Here is a 22,435-nt window from a genome sequence, read left to right as displayed (position 1 = left end):
TCTGAAAGTACTGGGTAAGAAAAAGCAATTGGAAAGTGTGGCTACGACAGTATCTCAAAAAAGCAAAGAAATCTCTGTACCTAGCGTTATCATTGCCTGCAAAGGTTTTTTTTCTAAAAGAAAAAATAGTGCTATAAACTTAGCTCTTTAGGAAGAAAGGATGGCCTTGGCATGACATTTATTTCCAATAAATGTCATGTACAGCGAAGTAAAAATGAAGTCATATACTTTGAAAATTTTGTTTCTATGTGCATCTCCTTGCTCACAAATACTTAATAGGCTTTTTAAAAAGCTGTGGCAGCATTTGGAGGTCACAAATTTGGAGGTCACATAGTTTATAAACATTCCTTAACTTTTCTAACACGTCCTACATTTCCCCTGCATTTATAATGTTATATAGTGGAAAGTGCCTTGTACTCCTATTTTAGCCCAGCTACTCTTACACTCTATTAATTACATGTTCCTCCTGAGCAGCAATTGCATTTTGAAGGAGCAGTGATTCATCTGATGCACAAAAAATACTACAATCTGTCTTGGTTGCAATAATAGAATCCTCTTTTTCTAAAATATCAGTAAGTCCTTTAAGAATTTGGGGTTGCAGCTTTCTCTGTTTTTGCTAACACCAGCACAAAGAATTATTAGAATGACTAGAAGGGATCCACTACGGAAATAACAAATGGAAGCAATGAATCATGCAATGCAAATCAAGTATTTTCGCCTGTCTACAGTACTATATGTAGATGTCAATACTCTCATCTTGTTTACTATCACTAATGTACATGATGAACATATGTCTATCAAAATAACATCATACCTCAAAGTATTAGAGCTTATGATTCTATGTAGATACATACATTCCATTTTAACTCAGTACAAAACAACCATACAATAAATGATCAGGAATTTTAAATAAAATGCTTTAAAATAATGGAAGACATTTTTCATTAGAAAACAAAATATGTATTTATTAGCAACATTACCAAAAGTAGCACAATAGTTTGTCCATATAAAATTGGACATTCAGTAGTCTTGTATTTTAATCTTTCCACTTAATCTCCATTTAATTTCATTAAAATTCTCCATTCTCCATTTAATTTCTCCATTTAAACTCTCCAAAGAGTGAGTTTTAAAACAACAACAACAAGGTAATTACAGTGTTCTAATTTTATTATTCTATTACTCTGAGCCAAGAAAATGCAAACCACTTATAACATTCAACATAGATTTAATTGAGCAAAACTCTTCTTTAAGAAAGTTTAGTCATGTATTGTGGTTTCTGCAAGGTCAGTGAGGCTATTTAATACATAAATCCATAAAGAAAAAGTAATTCCTAGTAGTTGATAGAAAAACAAAAGCAACAGGCCTCACACGTCTTCATAGTGTGAAGATCTGAGAAAGATCTAGAATATGTCTGTGTGAAATTAATTAATTAAACAAATTTATACAGCTACCATCTTCCAAAAGAAACTCTGACTGGGTAACAAAAACACCTTCAATTTAAAAAAAAACTGCATTGAGAGCCCAATAAAAACTTCTATTGAGATATTTCTCAGCAAGCAAGTCAATACTTAAAAGATCCTCTAGAATTATATTAAAAATCATTACAGTTCATTTTATTGTGGTTTAAAATCATTACTTTTTGCTATTTTTCTTTGTATGCCCTTCAAGGCAGCAGTACAGTCGCTAGTTATCCCACAGTTATGCCTGAGGCTCTGTTTATAAAACTGCACATGTGTTCATTATCTTCTCTGTTCTTTTGTTTATTGAGAACTACAAAAAACACAAGCAACTGCCTCACATAACAGTTAAGCAACTTCTTTAAGAATTATGGATAAGATAAGCATATAATAAATGGTAGTTTACTGTTGAGTGCATTAGGATTCCAAGGTAAAAAATACCATGTACTGTAAGTGCAAGGAAGTTCTCAAAGATTTAATCCTTATCAGCCCTGACCACACCAACTGATTATTTATGGATGGAAGCACTGATTCAACTTTCCCCTTTCTCTCTGTCTCCAATTTTTTAGTACTATCCATGCAATTCCCCATGCAGAAAATAACTTAACAGCACTCATTAACTAACCCCAAATCCAAAATTAATATTGTGGCTCAATTCTGAAATATTATGACAACATTGAGAAATGTATCTTCAGCTCTCTGAATGTTCACATAGGAGTATCCCTTCCATGCCACATACTCACAAAATGGTCAATTGAATAAGCCACTATTCCTCCTTACATGCCAGCAGTGCATAAATTGTGATAATCAATCAGGGAACAGACACTACAAGAGTCCATGAGACTATCAATTTCTGTATTTTCCTTTTTCGACCTTGGACAAGAAAAAAAAGTGTGATGGGTTTCTCATACACAACACTATCACAGCATGTTCAGTAGGAGGACCTAACCCAGAACTATAACCAAAGGAAAATGATTAAAAGATGCTTAGAGAAGTTATTTTTAGCAAGCATTCTCTATAATATTTGTTTATTTGTTTATATGTTTCTTGCCTGTGTTCTTTTTACAAATAACGCAGGGTGGCAAACATATATAACATACCTTCCTCCTCCTATTTTCTCTACAACCACCACCATGCGAAATGAATTGGGCTGAGAGACTGAATGGCCCAAAATCACCCAGCTGACTTTCATGGCTAAGGCAGGACTTTCAATTCACAGTCTCCCATTTTCTAGCCTGGTGTCTTAACCACTAGACCAAACTGGCATAATTTCTCTATCTTTGATGTTAGAAGGACTTTTAATCTCTGATAATTCTTTCATCCTAGCTCAGGTTGATTTGGGGAATTGTTTAGCCCCAAACAATTACAGGGTTGCTTTAGCTTAGAACTCCTATGAGTTATAATCAAGTGGATTACAGTATTTTCCTGACAGGCTATCTCAGGGGTGTCAAACTTGCTTCATCATGTTGTCGTCACGTGACGTATCATGACTTTTTCCCCCTTTGGTAAAACGGGAGTAGGTGTGGTTAGCACATGACGCATCCGGCCCACGGGTCACAAATTTGACACCCCTGAGCTATTTTGATTTAGTTAAGCATATTATACAAATGAGACTATCTAGAAAGGAGGGTTAAGAAAGGTGGCTCAGGGGCTAAGACAGCTGAGCTTGTCGTTCAAAAGGTCGACAGTTCGGTGGTTCGAATCCCTAGTGCTGCCGTGTAACGGGGTGAGTTCCCATTACTAATCCCAGCTTTTGCCAACCTAGCAGTTTCGAAAGCACGTAAAAATGCAAGTAGAAAAATTAGGAACCTCCTTTGGTGGGAAGGTAACAGCGTTCCGTGCACCTTTGGCATTGAGTCATGCCAGCCACATGACCACGGAGACTTCTTCGGACAGCGCTGGCTCTTCAGCTTTGAAATGGAGATGAGCACCGCCCCCTAGAGTCGGCAATGACTAGCACGTATGTGCGAGGGGAACCTTTACCTTTACCTTTAGAAAGGAGGGGAAGTTGTTTCCAGCCGAATAATTTTTTTAAAAAAATCACAAAAGAAAACAAGACAACCAAAAGTTTATTTAAAAGACCGCGCAAAATGTATCATTCCTTTCATTTATTAACTAGGATTGCAATCCTGAAAAGTTTACCCAGGAGTAGACATGATTGTAGCAGACATGCATGCATAGGATTGGATCTGTTTCTTTCAGTAAGTCCAAAGGAAAAGGCTCTACAATTCAAAGGAAGTTCAAGTTTTTCCTAATTTTATGAAATCTCTGGTATTATAGATCATGGTGTTCTCTTCAATACCCTAGTGGATTGGATCTTGGGAGAGTCTGTTATGCAATATAATAGTCCCAGTTCTCCCTCTCAATCATATCCAGCAGAAAAAATCAAGTATTGCGAGTTCAGGGTGGTCTGGATACATTCCCTAAAACAGTTCATTAGAACTGTATATATTTGAATATAGTTTTGTCTTATTGTATTTGTATATTTATTTTGTTGTATTTGTTAGATGCGTTAGTTGCCTTAAATATTCTATGAATGGGAAGGTGGAAATATTGATTATGAGGATGAGGATGGTGATGGTGATGATGATGATAACAAGGTTGTCTGTTAGGTAACGTGACCAGCTACAAATCACATTACCAGATAAAATTTCAGATGAAAAATATCACAAAGCTAATCCTGGTACTGGTTCTCCCATGCTCCATTTTCGCTGGCAGAGGGTTACAGGAGGCTGTTGTAGCCAGAAACGGAGCTCGGGAGCCTGTTTTCACTGACAGAGCGCTCGGGCCACCACAGGCGCTGCCAACACAAGTGATGTCAAGCTGGCCACACCCAGCCCGGCCACGCCCACCCTGGACCCTGAGGTCAAACACAACCCAGATGAGGTCCTCAATGAAATCAAGTTTGATACTCCTGATCTATGTTGTCAAGGAATTTACTTTTATATATTGGGGGGGGGAGGAAAGGAAGGCGGCCTATACAACATCATATTTTAATATTTCATGCCCCAACACTGACTGTAAGCCCTCTTGACTACAGATTTCTTTATGGGTAGTCTTCACCTGTTCCCCTTTTCAGATAGATGGCTAAATATTCACAATAAGGGTAGGCAAGACTGACACATCACATGAACAGCTTCTGTGTACCTAGCATTTGATAAGCTATTCTAAGGAACATGTAAAGATTCAGGGGCATTGTCAGGGGCACAGTCTAATCCCTTTCTCCTTTCATATCATAATTCTTTATTGTCTGAAAAGAGTTCGAATGATATTGTTAATGTCAACTAATTGTTTATATGTATTGATGTCAGCAAAATGTGAATATCTTTTTTAAAAGAACTGCTGTTTGAACTGTGTTGATAGAATTTTATAATTCTGAAATGCAGAAACTTATTAAAATTAATTTCTGAAAAGCCAAAAAATCTTGAATATAATGAAATTGCATTGTATATAATAACATAAACCCAGTTGAAATTAACAGTAGCAAAACCACAACAAGTATTGCATTCCAGGTTATCCTCTCCTGCTTGAAAATTGGTTATACAATTAAGTAGAATGAAAGAAAAAATTATGTTAGAGAAACTGTTTTATGGAATTTTGAGAAACAAAGTCCCAGTGTCATGCTGTGAAATGCTTGTGGACTGGAAAATTAACTTCTTAATAAAAATCATGAGATTTTAGACAGAAGGATGGAGGGAGTTGGAGAATGATTCGCAAGCGCTTTGGTTGTATTACACTTTCCTGAAAAATTGAAAAGTTTCAATTGACTGTGGTATTAAAAGAAACAATTGTCGTTTGTGAGCTTTTAATAGTTTGCCTATGGAAGATGTTACCCTCTCAAAATTAGGCTGGAGATGAGGCCACATACAATGGTTTTCCTCCTGATTTTCATATATTAATCTCAAGTATAAATAAGTAGTTCTTGAAAATAAAAATAATATATAATGCTTAGTTAGTAAGGAACTTTTGAAAACCTGCAGGGGGAGTTCATTCTTTTCACTTGAAAACACACGTTCAAAACTGAAGCATTTCTTCTTACTAGTTTTCATTTTTCTTGCATCAAGAATAAAAAAGTAGGATATATACTTTGTTGCAGAATAAGTAATGGGATAATACAAAAGAAAAATATTCAGAGTCGTCATTGGAATGTCCCATTTTCAAACTGTGCAATTTCCTCTCTGATATTTTTTTTTTTTTACATTTATATCCCGCCCTTCTCCGAAAACTCAGGGCGGCTTACATTGTGTAAGGCAATATTGATTTAGGAAATGAAATGTTTAATTGTCTAAGAAATTATATGTTGAAAGATGTAATATTCTAATGAGTCAAGCTGAAAGGGAAATTCTCAAACCAATCTGGGCAGGCAGAATTCCTGCACTGCACAAGTTTAGAAGATTTGTTTCTGTACCATTTCTGCATATAAATAAGACTTGCCATTATTCTAGGGGAATATACTGAATTAAATAGGTATTTTGTTTACAGGCTCAGCTACAACAGATTAAAGGTTTTGTGAAAGGTATTTTTTAGGTGGCCACTATGTATAATCTGTTATTTTGTTTGGCATTATCACAGCAAAAGCAAAATCCCTAGTTCTAATAAGAGCTTTAAATACTATAAACTGCACAGAGGGGGGTATTTCATTAATTATAAACTGCAATTTATATATTGCAATAATTTTTATACAAAAAATTAAGAAAAGGGTCTCACATACTTACAAATCCAAATCAGTAGCCAGATAATTATTGAACTGATTACTGAATTGTTAAAAAGCAGAAAAAATAATGTTCTCATTACATCTTAATATTAAAAATACTGAACATTGTACTGCAAATTACACACCAGTTACATAATTATAAACTTAATGTTTCAAACTATTTTGCAAATAAGGAATTTAACATTATTTTCATAACTTTGTTTTATCACTGAATTGAAACAGAATACTGTGGTACGAATAACCATATAATTTACAAACAATAGCTGGTGTTTTAAAACTTTCTAATGACAAAGTAAAAATTATGAATTTATATCAATGCAATATATTATGCAATGTACTGTAAGCAAGAGATTGATATATAGATTGAAAAAGTGTTTGACCATGAATAGTTTCTTGGCAAGAGGTACCCTCAGACAAACAAAAGCTTTTAAGCAAGAAACTTCCCAGTACCCCTAAATCTCTGATCTATCATATAATGGCAAAAAGAACCAAGAACAACTTTTCTTTTGACTGTAAGAGAAAAGTGCTGTTATGGACAAAATAATATGTGGATAATTATTTCTCCTTCTCCTCATATCATTTTTGTTATTAACCGGTGAGAAAAAAAGCCTCCTATTAAATCTCACAATATATAAGAAATGAACTCACCCCCACTTCCTATGGCATGTTTGGAATGCCAAAGACAAACCAAACTCTAGCATTCAAAATATCTCTCTAAACCAGCTGAGCTTCTGCCAATGCATACACTGGTTTCCGTACCTCACAATAGCTTCTCAGTTCAGGGCACTCATGACACATTCAGAGTCAGGAAAACATTTAAATTGGCCTAAGAAGTTAGACATAAGATCCAGAAGGTATTTTTTCTCATGGAAAGGAATACAGTAGGAGGAAAATCAGCAACATTAAATCTCTCAATTCAGACATTAAAAAAAGTACTGGAATGGGTTTTTGAGGACTAATCTCTGGATTCATTTTATCCCATCACTGGAACTTCGGATTGACTCACAAGACATTTTCCAATTTCCCTGATACCACTGTTCATCAATAGTCCATCCCCTCCTTCCCTCCCTCCCTCCCTCCCTGCTTTTATGGCTGGTCTATTGAGTGGCTTCAGTTACCATGCACCGCTGAGTAAACCAAGCTTGAATATTACAGTATTGTAGCTGCTACTGTGGCGAATGAATTCAGAACATGGCTGTGTTGATAGACATGGCCCACCAACTTAGAATTGTGACTATAGCAATTGAAAAACTATATGAGATCTCTGATTTATTTCCTGTAGAGAGAGAGAAGTGAAAAGGAACAATTGCATATTTTTTTCAAAACCCTGTTTCTGTGCAGATCTACACACTCACAAATACTTCATAGGCCTTTTAAAAAGCACATGGCAGCATTTGCAGCCCACAAATGTAGTCTTCTAGGTTATTAACATTCCTTAACTTTTCTAACATCTCCTATGTTTCTCCTGCATTTCTAATGCTATAGATTGATTATGTGCCTAGTACTCTATTTAAACCACAGCTAGCATCATATAGTAATAATTATTTTTAATTAATTTTTAATTAATTATAAATAAATAATAAATAAAATAATTATTAATTATTAATTATTTTAATTAATTAGTATTAATCTCCTGAGGAACAACTGTTCTGTTGACGGATTTGATGCACAACAATACTCCAGTGTAGATCTTGTCTTGGTTGCAATAAGACAATCCTCTTCATTTGAAAATATCAAATAGTCTTTAGAGATTTCTACTGTAAACATGAAAACATTGGTGCACATGCCTTAGAAAGAAAGTAATTTTTTTTTGTTATAGAAAGAAAACAAGCATCTCTCACCCCACAAATTTCTAGTATTTTATTTTAGATAACAGCAGGCTTTGGGATAATCCTACTTGTATACAGTATATGTTAATGCTATAGGAAGAATGCCCCTGGGGTTTTTTTTTAAGGAGCATGGAGCTTAGTTTTGATGTTGTACCCATGCTCTTTTCACACTGAAAAGAGCATGGGATGTCCATGCTGGGCCCGATTTTAACGTCCCCATTTTTCCATGACAGTTTTTGTTTGAGCATAGAATTCAGCCATGTTCACATGAACTCTCCAAAGCTCAAGGCTTCTGTTTTATCAGAATTCTTATATGCAATACAAACAAAAGTAGCAAGCATAGGAATTACCAGAATGGGGCCGAAAGTATCCCTCAGCATACTTTCCTTTCTCTGAAAATTATGAGTTTATAATATTGTCAATCTAATATGTAGAACAGACAATTTGAAAAAAAAAGGTTTCTAATTGCATGAAATAATTAGAGCAAGTATATATTGAAAAATGGGTTGTAGTATTGACTATTTCTGTTCGGTGTCAGTCAGTTATGATCTTCTCCAGGATACTTAATTCCATCCTCTCTATTTTCAGGTTTCCCTGCAATCCAAAGTCCGTGGCCATTAAAGACACTCAAATAATGCTCTGTTTCCTAGCTTTAGAGGCAGAGTTTATAATGATAAGTGGTACTAGTATTAAATATGATTAATATTTAAAAATATTTATAATATCCTCTTCTACACTTTTAGCTTTAGTTTCATATCTAGCCTAGCTCTCCTACTTTTAAACAGTTTCTTGATTGTTTTCTTCAATTCTGGAGTGAAATAAACTTTGAACAAAAGTGACACTGATTCTCCACCAGTTTATTCAGAGGTAACCTTTCCTTAAGAGATCTTCCTGAGGACAATTTCTGCATACCCTTGGGTTTCCCAAAACTTAGTGATGGAGCCCTGCAATATGTAGGTTGCTCTGTTTGGCCATCTATACTGAGATGAAAACATTTTTCATCTCATTTCATTGGGATGAAAACATTTTAAAAAGTAGATACCAAAGATTTGTGTAGCTTTAAAACTCTTGTCACTTAGACAACAAATGCCAACAAGGTTAATCTGTCAGCAGGAGAGAAACCAAGAAAATGAATTAGAAGAATTAAATTTGGACTGAGAGCCTAAGCAGCTACTTGGCTGTGAACTTCACTGAAATCTATGAGACTTATTTCCAAGGAGCCAGGCCGATGACCAAATCGTTGGTATGTGTAAATTCCACTAACAAAACTGGCAACTAATAGGACCAAGCACAGTAAAAGAACCACGAAATTACCCTTGGAAATAATTGCATGGCCCCTTTTATTTACCTGAACTGTATAAGTTATAGAGACAATTACATAAAATAATATTGCCTTGCAAATCAAAAGGAGGCTGCAGTGAAAATCAGCTTAAAAAACAAAAACTCAAAGTTAAAAGATTGCAGGGCGTGGAAGCCAGTCCTTGCTTTAAAGAGAGACAAAATCCTGTGAAAACTCAACAATAACTCTGCAATTGATTGTAGAGCCAGACATAAAAATGTAAAAGGGAGGAAGAGTGCAGATTCTGGAGTACAAATAATAAATTCAGACCTGGATATATTTGGAAGAATGAGTGCTTCTAATACTAAAGTAATGCCATTAAAACAGAGAGTACTGTACAAACTTTTCAAAGTGTAAAACAAAACTAAATAAAATTGGACTTTTTCCTAGGACTTTTAATCCTAGGGATAACTGCATTTCCATCAAACATTTTTTAATTGGCTTTGGATCCAGATATTTAAAAAAATAAATACAATTAGGGTATATAATTGCAGCATTAGCATTTGCCACCACATCCTTAACATTCTGAAAATCAGAGGCTTTCCCTAGATGTGATATACAATACAGTAGGTGAAAAATGTTTTCAGTATTAGACAACACGTGTCTTTAACTCAAGTAATGACAAGGATGACATGCCCAATTCACAATCAAATTTTTTTAGATAAAATAAGATGGTTACTTGATCTCTTAATGTTTGATGACGGTGGGAAATCTACACAAAATTCTGTATTTAAAAGTTTCGAAGGGCTTGAAAAACAACACCCTGGAGCCAGTGCTCGGGGCCACAAGTACTGGGGCATCGTTAAAGCAGATCGAGGGGGATGTCTCAAGCTCCATTCTCTGCTAAACTCTAGTGGGGTAAATCCTGAGCAAGGCCTTGAAGCTGAGCCAGACCCCGGGGTCCGGTACTAGTTTTCGGAGCAAGAACTCCGGGGCTCTTAAGAGCGAAACGGAAGGCCACCTCCCGCAAGTCTGTCTGGGACTCTGAAGGGCAGGGGACGCTTCCTCGAGGTGGCGGCAAATTTCTTTGCCCGCCAAAGAGCGCCACTCTAAGCGACAGGCAACTTACCAGCCCGGAGGCGAAAAAGAAGACGGCGAGCAAAGCTAGGCAGGCGCCAATAACGATGAGCAGCAGGAAGACAAGCAGCGGGTGTTGTTGGCTCATGCAATAGTACGATTCGTAGAGCCAGTCGCGGTGGGGGCGGCGGCGGCGGCAGCACACGCACAGAGGGCCCCGCTTCGAGCCCTCGGGGGCCCCGCAGCCTTCGCCCTCCGCCTCGGCCGGGGCGTCTGCAGCGCCCCGCTCCAGCAAGTACCGGTGCCGCCTCATCGTTATTGCGCTGGAACCGGAGGAGCCGGCAAAGAAAGAAAAGAGCTCAACTGCTCCGGAGCAGCCGGACGCCTTTCTGGGTTTGCGCCGCGGAGCGCGAAGAACAGCAGCAGCACCAGCAACCCCCGGCGGCTCTGCCCAAGCATGATGCTGGAGCGAACCGAGGAAAGCGGGCGCACGGGGGCGCGGCGGCAGCAGCGAAGCAACTACCTCTCGGCTGGGGACATGCCCGGGCCCTTCCAGTAGCGGCTGGGAGATAAGTAACTGAGCAGCCGCCCAGTCCCGAAATGATACCGCCGCTGCCGCCTGCAGAACCACTACCGCCGTCCAACCTCGGGGGGGGAGGAGGCGGGCTCCCTCTTCCCTCCCTCCGCCTCCTTCCACTGTGCTCGCAACTGGCTGCCCTCCCGTCGGCAGCCGGGTTACCGTGAGGCTGGGCTGTCAGCCTCTGGGAAACCTGGCGTGCCCGAAGGGGGTCTGCATCTCGGGGCGCAGGTGGCGGAGAGAGCCGTGGCGAAGGCGCGCGAAGGAGAAGCCGGCGCTCAAAGCGTTCTGGTTACCTTCCTCGCCTTAACATTTTTTTTTTCCTGAGCGGATGCCCCGGCGCTCGCGAATCCGGTCTGTCAAACGCAATTTTGATCGGGAGATAGGCGCCTAAAACCCTCTTCTTTTTTTTTCTTTTTCTTTTGAAATATTGGGTTGTACAGACGCAACCTGTGTAGCTGAGCAGACGTTATCCACTGCTGAATTAGCATTCGGCAATCAAAGCCTTGGGACAGATTGTGACTGTGTTTCTTTAATAGTAGAACAACTTGCTCTCCTTCGATCTTATTTTTTGTTTAACCTTTATTTAGAATATAAGTAAAATCAGTAGGTCTTATCTCCAAGTATTGGATGTGGGGCAGAGAGAAAAAAGACACCAAAAAAACCCTAGAACACAATAGCAATATTCCAATCCTCTCGATCCCATGGAGAACTAATGTACTTTCATATTACATTGAAGGAGACTGAGTCTTAGTATCTGGCTCTGTGTTTGGAAAAGCAGGATATTGTTTCCACCGTGACTTGCTTGGCCACTCCAACCTTGAAGTTTGTTTCAGATTTCCTCAAATTTTGATTCCAGAATTTTCAGAATCATTGCTTGGGAACATTTTGAAATGAAGCTTGCTAGCAAAATTGGAGTCTTTGGTATTCTCTGAGCTTGATTGTTCATTTGCCAACTTTTCCTTACCCAATTAGCATCAGTGCTCTTCTCTTGGAAAAAAATAAATCTTCCTTCTTTTCACACCATATAATACTGGCCAAGCCTGTCTTATCAGTAATATCTAAAACAAATAGTTTCCAACTTGGAAAGGCATTTGGGTTTGGGGTAAGTTAGAATTGAGAGCTAGAAAAGTCTACCCAGTAATACAGGAAATATTTTTTTGAACCCCAGGAAGGTTAAAAGCAATACTGTCACTTTCTTTGTTTTGTTTTGATTTGATTTCCTTCCTTGATCCATCAATTAAGCACAAAAAAATATATGGAGGCAAAAACTTGCAAGAGCCTGAAGGTACTATAGTGATACAGTGAGCCATTCATTTAAAAATCAATACTTTGGAGCCTTTTTTCCCAAACTATTTGTTTGGAAATACAGCTGAACAGGCAGATGAACAATACCAAATCTAGTCTACAGAAGCATAATACATCAACATTACCTTTTTAAATATAGTTTTTATTTTTTTAAAAAATTAAATACAAACCAATAGAAAGTATGAAAAAGAAATCAAAGAAAAAAATAAAAGTGCAAGGAAGAGAAAAAAGGCAAAAAAAGGAAGGAAAAAAGATAACAAAGCTTCCAACCTTCTTTATAGCTATCATAAGTACAGTATCTCTTCCTATATGGTTATACATAACCCTCTTCTTTCTATAATCTATGCTATCTAATCTCAAAACCACGAATCATAAATTTATTTTCTTCTGTTTTACTCCAAAAGCCTATAAGGAGTTTCCAGTCAATAATAAACATATATATTGTCTTTTCTCTGATCAAAGAAGTCAGTATGACCATCTTAGCAAATTCCATCCCCAACTCACCAACCATTCCTGCATTGTGGGCAATGCTGAATCTTTTCATCTTTGTGCATACAATAATCTTTCCACAGCTTTCTTGTATGAAATCAACTTCTATAACTTTTTTCCATTGCTTGTCCATCAATCTCAAAAGAAAAACCACTGGTCTCAATTGTATATTAATCTTTACTATCTTCTGAATCAGTGTATGTATTTTAATCCAAATTTGCAGCTTTTTTTACATAACTGTTAAACATGTTAAACATACATTTGAAGTGTCTTTATACATTCTAGATAGTTTCTCTGGTTACATATACCAACAGTAGTTCATTTAATAAAAAATTTCTTTAAGATCCATTTGTGTTTACCTATTACTTCTTGTCTATAAAATGTTTCTTGTGCAGAAAGCTACAAAGGTGTTTTGGAGTAAAATCTGGGTTTATATCTATACAATACTCTCAATATCTCTAACATAATGATTTTTAAAATCCACATTAACCTTGACTTTATTGTACCATAAATATCCATGCCACCCAAATCTCAAGTCATGTCCTTCTAATTCCAAAAGCCTTCTATTTCTCAGCAGCAGATGAAAGAGTGGTCTTTCATCCAAATAAAAAAATAAGCTGCAAAATACCATTTCAAATCAGATGAACCCAATCCTCCTTTCCTTTCCATCTTTTAATGCCGTATACTTACTTAACTGATGTTTTTTCTTGTCACACAAATTTAGATATATCCTTCTGCCACTATTTAAATGGTGGATCAGTTGTCAAAACAGGTATTGTCTGAAACAAAACATCATTCTAGGCAAGACATTCATTTTTGTCATAGAAATTGTCCCTTGCAATGACAGTTGTAATTTCTCTCATTTTAACATACCATTTTAAACTTCATTCAACATCTTAACATACCGTATATACTCGAGTATAAGCCGAGTTTTTCGGCACGTTTTTTGTGCTGAAAAACGCCCCCTCGGCTTATACTCGAGTCTACCCTTGCAGAGCCGACCCAGGGAGAGGGTTTTTTGCCCTCGGGAACAGCTGGGCGGCAGGGCGAGCAAATGCTGCCGGCATGCTTTGCCAGCTCGGCCGGCTCGTTTGGGCGGCGGCTGGCCTCCGGCGTTTTCTTCCGCCGCTTTTGATGGCGGCGGCGGTGGTCGGCGGAGGGGCGGAGGGGCGGAGGGGCGTTCGACATTTCGCCCCTCTCACTCGTCCTCCTCTTGCCCGCGGTGGGGGCGGAGGCGTTGTCACCCTCGCCCTCCTCTCCAGCCGAAATTGAGTGCGGCGGCAGTGGGGTGGGTGGGTGGGGAGGCCGCCGTGAAGTGCCGGCTGGGGAGCCAGGAGCCAATCCCGGGCTCCCCAGCCGGCACTTCACGGCGGCCTCCCCTGCCGCCGCACTCAATTTCGGCTTTTCGGAGAGGACGGCGAGTGTGTCAAACGCCAAGCGAAGAACTCTCTTTATTTGCTTGTCACTCTCGCCCTCGGAGGCGGAGGCGTTGTCACCCTCGCCCTCCTCTCCAGCCGAAATTGAGTGCGGCGGCAGTGGGGTGGGTGGGTGGGGAGGCCGCCGTGAAGTGCCGGCTGGGGAGCCAGGAGCCAATCCCGGGCTCCCCCAGCCGGCACTTCACGGCGGCCTCCCCTGCCGCTTCGCACTCAATTTCGGCTTTTCGGAGGGGACGGCGAGGGTGTCAAACGCCAAGGGGCGAGAAGAACTCTCTTTATTTGTTTGTCACTCTCGCCCTCGGAGGCGTTGTCACCCTCGCCCTCCTCTCCAGCCGAAATTGAGTGCGGCGGCAGTGGGGTGGGGAGGCCGCCGTGAAGTGCCGGCTGGGGAGCCCGGGATTGGCTCCTGGGCTCCCCAGCCGGCACTTCACGGCGGCCTCCCCTGCCGCCGCACTCAATTTCGCTCGGAGAGGAGGCGAGTGACAACGCCTCCGCCCCCACCGCTGGCAAGAGGAGGACGAGTGAGAGGGGCGAAATGTCGAACGCCCCTCCGCCCCTCCGCCGACCACCGCCGCCGCCATCAAAAAGCGGCGGAAGAAAACGCCGGAGGCCAGCCGCCGCCCCAAAACGAGCCGGCCGAGCTGGCAAAGCATGCCGGCAGCATTTGGGCTCGTCCTGCCGGCACTTCAATCCCGGGCTCCCCCAGCCGGCACTTCACGGCGGCCTCCACCCACCCACCCATCCACCCCCACTGCCGCTTCGCACTCAATTTCGGCTTTTCGGAGAGGACGGCGAGTGTGTCAAACGCCAAGGGGCGAGAAGAACTCTCTTTATTTGCTTGTCACTCTCGCCCTCCTCTTACTCGTCCTCCTCTCGCCCTCGGAGGGGGCGGAGGGGGCGTTTGTCACGAATACATCCCAATAAAATGCAAAGGTTTCAAAGCATGTTTTGGAAAAGCAGCGAGGGATGGGGGGAGAATGCTGCCTTGAATGTGAAAGAAACGTGGAAAACTCCAACTACAGTATAAAAAAAAAACATTTGCACTCAGTACTTTTTATTTTATTTTATTTTTTGCCAAGTTTTCCCCAGGGTTTTTTTTTCCCCCTATGGAAATTGGGGAGGTGGGGAGAAAGAGGTGAAAAAGAAAAGCCTCTTGGAAAGCGGAGAAATACGGCAAGAACAAACAATTTCTCCCCCCGCCCCTCCCGGCGCCGTCCTTCTCTCCCGCCAGTCACACGGTTCAGTTTTTTTCCAGGCTAACTATACTTTGCGTTTCACTTCCCCGAGTGAACATTGTAAAGTAAACAGTGAGCAACAGTGAGCAAAATTACGGTAATCTCCTCTGCCAAATCTATTCCCAAACCCTCCCCCCCCAACACCTCCGCTCCACAAAGGCAAGAAATGAACGCCGAATCCGAGAGGGGGGCAGGAGGAGGAGGAGGAGGAGGAGGAGAGATGGGGGCATTGCAAGCTAGGGTGGGAAGAAGGAGGAGGAAGAAGAAGGGAGGCAAAAGAAACCGACCCTCGCGCAGATCAGCAAATTAGCTTTCCTTCTCCAAACCAATTTTTTTTAAAAAAAAAAACCCGTTCTACCCAGAGCAAATGGCAAATAAGCAGCCCGTTTTGAGTCTGATTATTGTTTCGCGGTGGTTGCCCTCTCTGATCTCCTTGTACATGACAAGGCACCTCTAACCCAGCGCTTTGTGTTTGTTATTGGTAATTCTCCTCTCCCTTCTTCCATTGGAGTCCTCTCCCCTTCCTTTCGAGCAGGCGGGCGATTTACCTTCTCTGCCTCTTTTATTTTCCTGGAGGTGGAGGTGTATTCCTAAGGATGCCTTCAGTGCTGGGGAAGGAGCCGATCCATGGAGGGAGGGGCGACGCTGCCGAGAAGCCGCTGCTTACAGAGGCGAAAGAGCCAGGAGACCTTGGCATAGGTGGGCGGCTGGTGTAAGGCAGGGCAGAACCTTGACCCGCAAGGATCCCGGGAGGTGGGGGAGGAAGAGAGGCAGAGAAGGAGGGAGGGAGGGAAGGAAAAGAAAAGAAAAGGGGGAGTGAAAATAAGAGCAGTCCGAGCAATAAATAAATATTGCTGGGCTGCTTTCCAAAAATCCTCAGCACGGAACTAAAAGTTGCAAGTGTTTTGTGAGTTCAAACAGTCCCTTCCAGACTAACACGTTTCATTAAAAGATACAAAGTTTGGTAAACTGAAGCTCGCTCTGTCCAATGCAAAAAAATCATCATCATCATATAATAATAACAATAACAATAACAATAATAATAATAATAATAATAATAATAATAATAATAATAATAATAATTGTATACCGCCCTTCTCCCATATATTTGTAATATTAGCAGGAAGGGTTACAGCAAGGAAAATCAATACAACCCGTTCTAAGCCGAAAACACATTTATATAAAGAGACCTGAAAACGTATTTGTATAGAAACAAATGTACGGTATTTGTCTCTTGTGATGATGTGTTGCAGGGTTGCCTTAAATTGCTGTGTGATAGTTACAGCATTTCCAGAAAACACAGACTGGAAAAGAAAAGAAAAGGGAACGGTAGGGAATGAAAATGGATGACTGTGTCATCCATATCATCAACCTTTTGTGAAGTGTATTGGGAAGCAACTTTTTAAAATAAGACCTTTCTTGATCGTCTCCCTTATTAAAAGGGGCATTTGTCACTCTCGCCCTCCTCTCGCCTCTTGGCATTTGACACACTCGCCCTCCTCTCACTCGCCCTCTTTTCGCCTTTGGAAAAGATAGCTTGCCGGTCCATGGGTCTCTTTGGACAGCTTTCTGGGGGTGATGGTTTCCTGATGGCAGTTGACGTCGTAATAATTTTTTTTTCCTGTTAGGAATGGATCCCAGTACTTCTAATCCTGGACCATCAAAACAAAAACGCATGTCATCTGAGCTGCTTTCAAACTTAAGGTTGTGTCAAGAGCAGAAGAAAGCAATAACAGTATTGCAAGTAGAATTTTGTGTTGATGAAAACAAGTAAGGAGTGGCGGAAAATGAAAGCTGACTTGGAAAAGCTTCCAAAGGCAAAAAGCTCGGCGTGGTTTAACGAGTCCATTTGGGGCTCTAGAGACTGAATTGCATGAATGGGTTATGGAGTGTCGTCAAAATGGTTACTGTGTAACACGTATGGGAATTAAACTTACGTGCCTTCAAATGGCTAAAGAAGAAAAATTTAAAGTACCAGGCACTGAAAAATTTGTTGCATCAGCAGGATGGTGTACCGCTTCATGAATAGGTTTGGCCTATGTTTGCGGCAAAGAACAAAGATTGCACAGAAGCTGCCAAAAGACCTTGATGAAAAAGTGATGTCATTCCATTCATTCATCATAAAACAAAGAAGGATCCATAACTATGACCTTCAAGATATTGGAAATATGGATGAAACGCCTATGACCTTTGATCTTCCAAGCAACAGAACTGTGGCAAGTTTGGGAGACAAAACAATTTTACTAAGAACCACAGGAAATGAAAAAAACCATTTCACAGTCGTTCTGTCATGTTTGGCTAATGGAACCAAGCTGAGGCCTGTTATTATTTTTAAAAGAAAGACCTTGCCTAAAAAGGTAAAATTCCGCCACAATTACAGTGCGTGCACATGTTAAAGGCTGGATGGATGAAGATGGAACAAAAAATGGCTGGAAGAAATTTGGAGCAGACGACCAGGAGCAGCCTTAAAGAAAAAACCATCACTGTTAGTTTGGGATATGTTCAGAGCCCACATATCTGATGACATAAAAAAATTGGCAAAGTCATCTCAAGTCACTTTGGCCGTTATTCCAGGTGGGCTTACATCTGTATTGCAGCCCCTAGATGTCAGTTTAAATAAACCTTTCAAGGACCGTGCGAAGGATGTGGCATGAATGGATGACATCTGGTCAAGCTCAACTGACAAAAGTTGGAAATCTGAGAAAGCCAGACATACAACTAATAGCACAGTGGGTTCGTGATGCATGGGAAGATATTCCAGAGGACATGGTGCAACGTGCCTTCAAGAAATGTGGCATTAGTAATGCTATGGATGGCAGTGAAGACAGCGCATTGTATGAGGGTGACAGCAGTGATGATGACGACTGTGAACTCAGTGATGATGACAACGTATATGCGGATAACATCACAGACGCTGAAGTAGCTGAAGCTCTGTTTGGACAAACAGATGATGAGGAGGAGAGTTTTGAGGGATTTTAGCTCTCGTTAGCTTGGTTGCTGTTACTTTTAAAGATACTGTATTTTTGATACCATATTCTTTTTGGGGACCCCCTTTTGCACTTTTATTGTTTTTCGTTCAAATAAATATTCATGTTATTTTACTTGGCTCTATCTTTATTTTTTACATTGACCAGTAGCTGCCTCATTTCCCACCCTCGGCTTATACTCGAGTCAATAGTTTTTCCCAGTTTTTGTGGTAAAATTAGGTACCTCGGCTTATATTCGGGTCGGCTTATACTCGAGTATATACGGTAGTTATTTTGAAATAATACACAATTCATATCTGTTATAGTGATATGCGGATAGTTTACCTTCTCAGTCTTAAAACCCATTTTAGTCATCAATATAGTTTGATTTTCTATTTTACGTTTTTGTTAATATCTTCTGTTTATTAATCTTGAAACCTGCTAATGTACCATTTTTATTTGCACATTCATATTTCAACTCCCTTTAAAGGACCTTCGAGAATTAACACAGTCACCTGCAAAAGTTGATAGCTTATAAGTTTTTTTAAATCTTTATTTCCACAATCCTCACATATTGACATATATCTTTATTCAGTACTTCAAGAACCAACATAAAGAAGAGAGGAGATAGTGTCTTGTTCTTTTTTTTAAATCTCAGTGGGTTTTGTTAGATCTCCATTAACAATTATTTGTACCTTCTGACAAATGCAAATTGATATTACCCATTTTATAAAGTTTTCTCCAAAACTCATATCCTCCTTGAATAAGAAAGCCCAGTTCAAATTGTCAAAGGCCTTCTCTGCATTATATATTAGCATTACCAACCAAGAATCATTTAAAAAAAGAATTCTTATACACTTTCTTTCTCTGTCTTTCCCCTGCTATGCTGTGGTCCTTGAAATTATAACTTTATTTTAGTTTTGTCTTGGTTTTGTTTAAAACAAACAAAAATCCACAGGTTCCTGTTCCTTTTTTGAAAGGAATGAGTGGTTTATTGTATTATTGTATCTGTTGAATTTATCAAGAAAACTAAGATCGTGGCATCTGGCCCTCTCAATTCCTGGCAAATAGATGGGGAAGAAATAGAAGTAGTGACAGATTTTATTTTCCTGGGCTCCAAGATCACCACAGATGGGGACTGCAGCCAAGAAATGAAAAGACCCTTGCCCCTGGGGAGGAAAGCTATGGCAAATCTAGACAGCATAACTAAAAAGCAGAGACATCACCCTGCCAATAAAAGTGCATATAGTCAATGTTATGGTTTTCCCAGTTGCAATGTATGGCTGTGAAAGTTGGACCATAAAGGCTGAGCACCAAAGAATTGAAGCCTTTGAACTATGGTACTGGAGAAGACTCCTGCAAGTCCCTTGGTCTGCAAGGCAATCAAACCTGTCAGTCCTAGAGGATATCAACCCTGACTGCTGTTTAGAAGGCCAGATCCTAAAGATGGAACTCAAATACTAATGAGAAGGAAGAACTCACTGGAGAAGAGCCTAATGCTGGGAAAGATTGAGGGAAAAAGAAGCAGGGGGTGACAGAGAGTGAGGTGGCTGGATGGAGTCACAGAAGCAGTCAGCGTGAGCTTAAATGGACTCCAGAGGATTGTAGAAGACAAGTAGGCTTGGAGGAACGTTGTCCATGGTGTCGCGATGGGCTGGACACGACTTCGCAACTAACAACAACAATCTGTTGAATTATAAGCATTGAGCTGCAGTCACTATTTGGATACCAGAAAACATGTGCGTGTTTGTGTACATGCATGTACATAGATATACATTGTGGTAGTGTAATAAAGAAACAGGACAATGACATAAAGATGATCTCATCTATTACTTTTCAGAAAAAGATACAAATATATGCCACATTAATGTTCCTGTGTTAAAAACAAGTTCTCAGAAATATAGTCCACTGTATACCGGACTTGTAAGTAGCATGCGGAGTAATTTCCAGTGTAAAGCTGAGCAATAAAAAAAAGGATATTTTATTCATGTAACTTCAGAGATCTATTTTATCTTCCCTCCATTGGTACTTGTAATTGCTCAGGGAGTTTTGCTTTGTTTTTGAAATAATTGATTGAGGAGGAGCGCTACAGGAGTTAAGTCAAGATATCTCATTGCATTTTTCATTTTTGTTTTTACATTGCAGGATGTGACACATCCATATTCAGATAGCAATCAGATCAGTATTTATATCAAAAGAGCTGTTTAATGAGAACCAAAGTCCCATATAATAACCAACTAGTTACCACTGCTGAGCTACAAGAAAAATGGGAACAGAACAGAAAGCTTCTGTTGCATTTCCCACAAATGTTATAAACAGTCTTACGCATTCTAATATTGTGGGTAATGTACACTCAACGTGATTTGTAACCATGGCTAGCCTTAACCTCCGTGAATGTGTTTAATCCTCTTTTAAAGTGCTCGAAGTTGGTAGCTGTCATGACTTCTGGTACTAACACATTCCACACATTATTGTGAGAAAAAATATTTTCTTTTATGTATTCCAATCCCACTAACATTCAGCTTCACTGGGTGATCCAGGATCTGAGAATTTTGAGAGAAAAAGAAAATCTCCTGATTTCTTTTTCCACACAGTGCACAATTGTATTCAACTCTATCCCTCTCCACTCTCTGCTTTTTAAACAGTTTCTAAACCTTCCCAGTCCCTTGATCATGTGGATTGCCTTTTCCAGTTCTTTCTTTTTCAGGTACAATGACAATTGTATCCAGATTTCTAAGGTGTCATATTGCAAATCTATAAAAAGACAATACAATAGTAGCAGTTTTATTTCTGTTCTTTTGCAAATAATCTGCAAGGTGAAGCCTGCCATTGTAATGAGGATAACATATTGAACTGACTGTCCATCAAGCACCTTAAGACCACTTTCCTTATCAATCACTGTTCACTTGGAGTAGGGAAAAGTAAGCATTTTGCTACAATCTCCATAGTTTGACATATGCTTTGATTAAATGGCATCGGCCATATTCATGCTTATTTTTTAAGTCTGAGTGATTTTTTTTAATGCTGTGCCTTGTTCATTTTATCAATCACGCTGATAATTCCTAAATCCAGATAGTTTATTAATACATCAAATTACATCAAACAGACTATGGGTCAATACAGTTGGCAAGGAGGAGAGAAGTATTCTTTGCATTGCTTCCTGGGCAGAAATCCTTTTTGCTTTTTACCAAAAGAATCTATTACTATTTGCTGGGATTGTTAATGTTGCTCAACTTTTTGAAAGGTCAGGCTAACTAACACTGACTGGATTACTGCGGATCTTAAATTTGCTGTTCTACTTTAAAAGATCAGTGGGAGAAACATATCTTTGGAGAAGCCTTTTTTTTTTAAATTTATTAATCTGTCATCTTTTATTCATATTTTTCTAACCATACATAAAATCATCCCCATGTCTTGAAATACGCCGATTCCTCTTTATCTTTTATTCTTAATGTTAATCTGTTCATTTCTGCACAATCTAAAATCTTCTTTATTACTTCACCTTCTGACAGGATTTTTTCTACCTTCCAATTTTGTGCAAATATAATTTTTGCTGCTGTTATTGATGTTTTCTTCAGCAACACTTGTTCTTATATTTACTTAACAAACTTGTCTTTTATGATGCTTTCCTTGTTTTTATCTAGAAAAAAATGTTAACCTAAGTAGCTTATACATTCTCACTTCAATAAGTGAGAGCGTTGTTACATATTTTCAGATGATCATCAGTTCTTTATTTGAGTTCTTTTAGGACTTGCACTCTACATGAAAATTATCTTGCCTGATGTCCTGTTGTATCTCATTCAAGTTGCTAGAAGTAAATGCACTGTCAAAATTTTATAAATGTTTCAAATTTTTTAAGAGGTGTGAAGCTTTTTGCTCTTGCTGAGTTCTGAAGTAGCCAAAGGATATGTGTGAATCTTAAAAAGCCTTTCCTATGCAATCATTTCTGCCCTTGTCTGTTTCTCCTTCCTCCCTCACTTCTGTAACTTCGTGAAAGGCCTGGGAAAGACATCATGAGGTAATTTCTCATTATACTTTTTTCAGATTGATCAGAGAATCTGCAGACAG

At 39.6% G+C, this 22,435-nt stretch overlaps 1 protein-coding gene across 6 annotated transcripts in view; it reads right to left on the bottom strand.

Annotated features, from left to right (window-relative positions):
• Positions 1-11,037, bottom strand: part of ADCY2 (adenylate cyclase 2) — a 147,080-nt gene extending 136,043 nt beyond the window's left edge. For 3 of the 6 annotated variants that reach the window (XM_058177456.1, XM_058177455.1, XM_058177457.1), the window contains exon 1: positions 10,409-11,035. In XM_058177456.1, the coding sequence (XP_058033439.1) occupies positions 10,409-10,669 (261 nt within the window). In that variant the 5' untranslated portion in view covers positions 10,670-11,035. Of the gene's footprint in view, positions 1-10,408 lie in introns of all 6 variants that reach the window. The other 3 variants (XR_009154471.1, XM_058177458.1, XM_058177454.1) reach the window with 2 other exon arrangements.
• Between the last annotated feature and the right edge of the window lie 11,398 nt (positions 11,038-22,435).

This window comes from Ahaetulla prasina, chromosome 3 (assembly GCF_028640845.1).
Source record: "Ahaetulla prasina isolate Xishuangbanna chromosome 3, ASM2864084v1, whole genome shotgun sequence".
Classification (NCBI taxonomy): Eukaryota; Metazoa; Chordata; class Lepidosauria; order Squamata; family Colubridae; genus Ahaetulla; species Ahaetulla prasina.
Note: the sequence above shows the minus strand (reverse complement) of the source record. Positions and strands in the feature narration are given on the sequence as shown.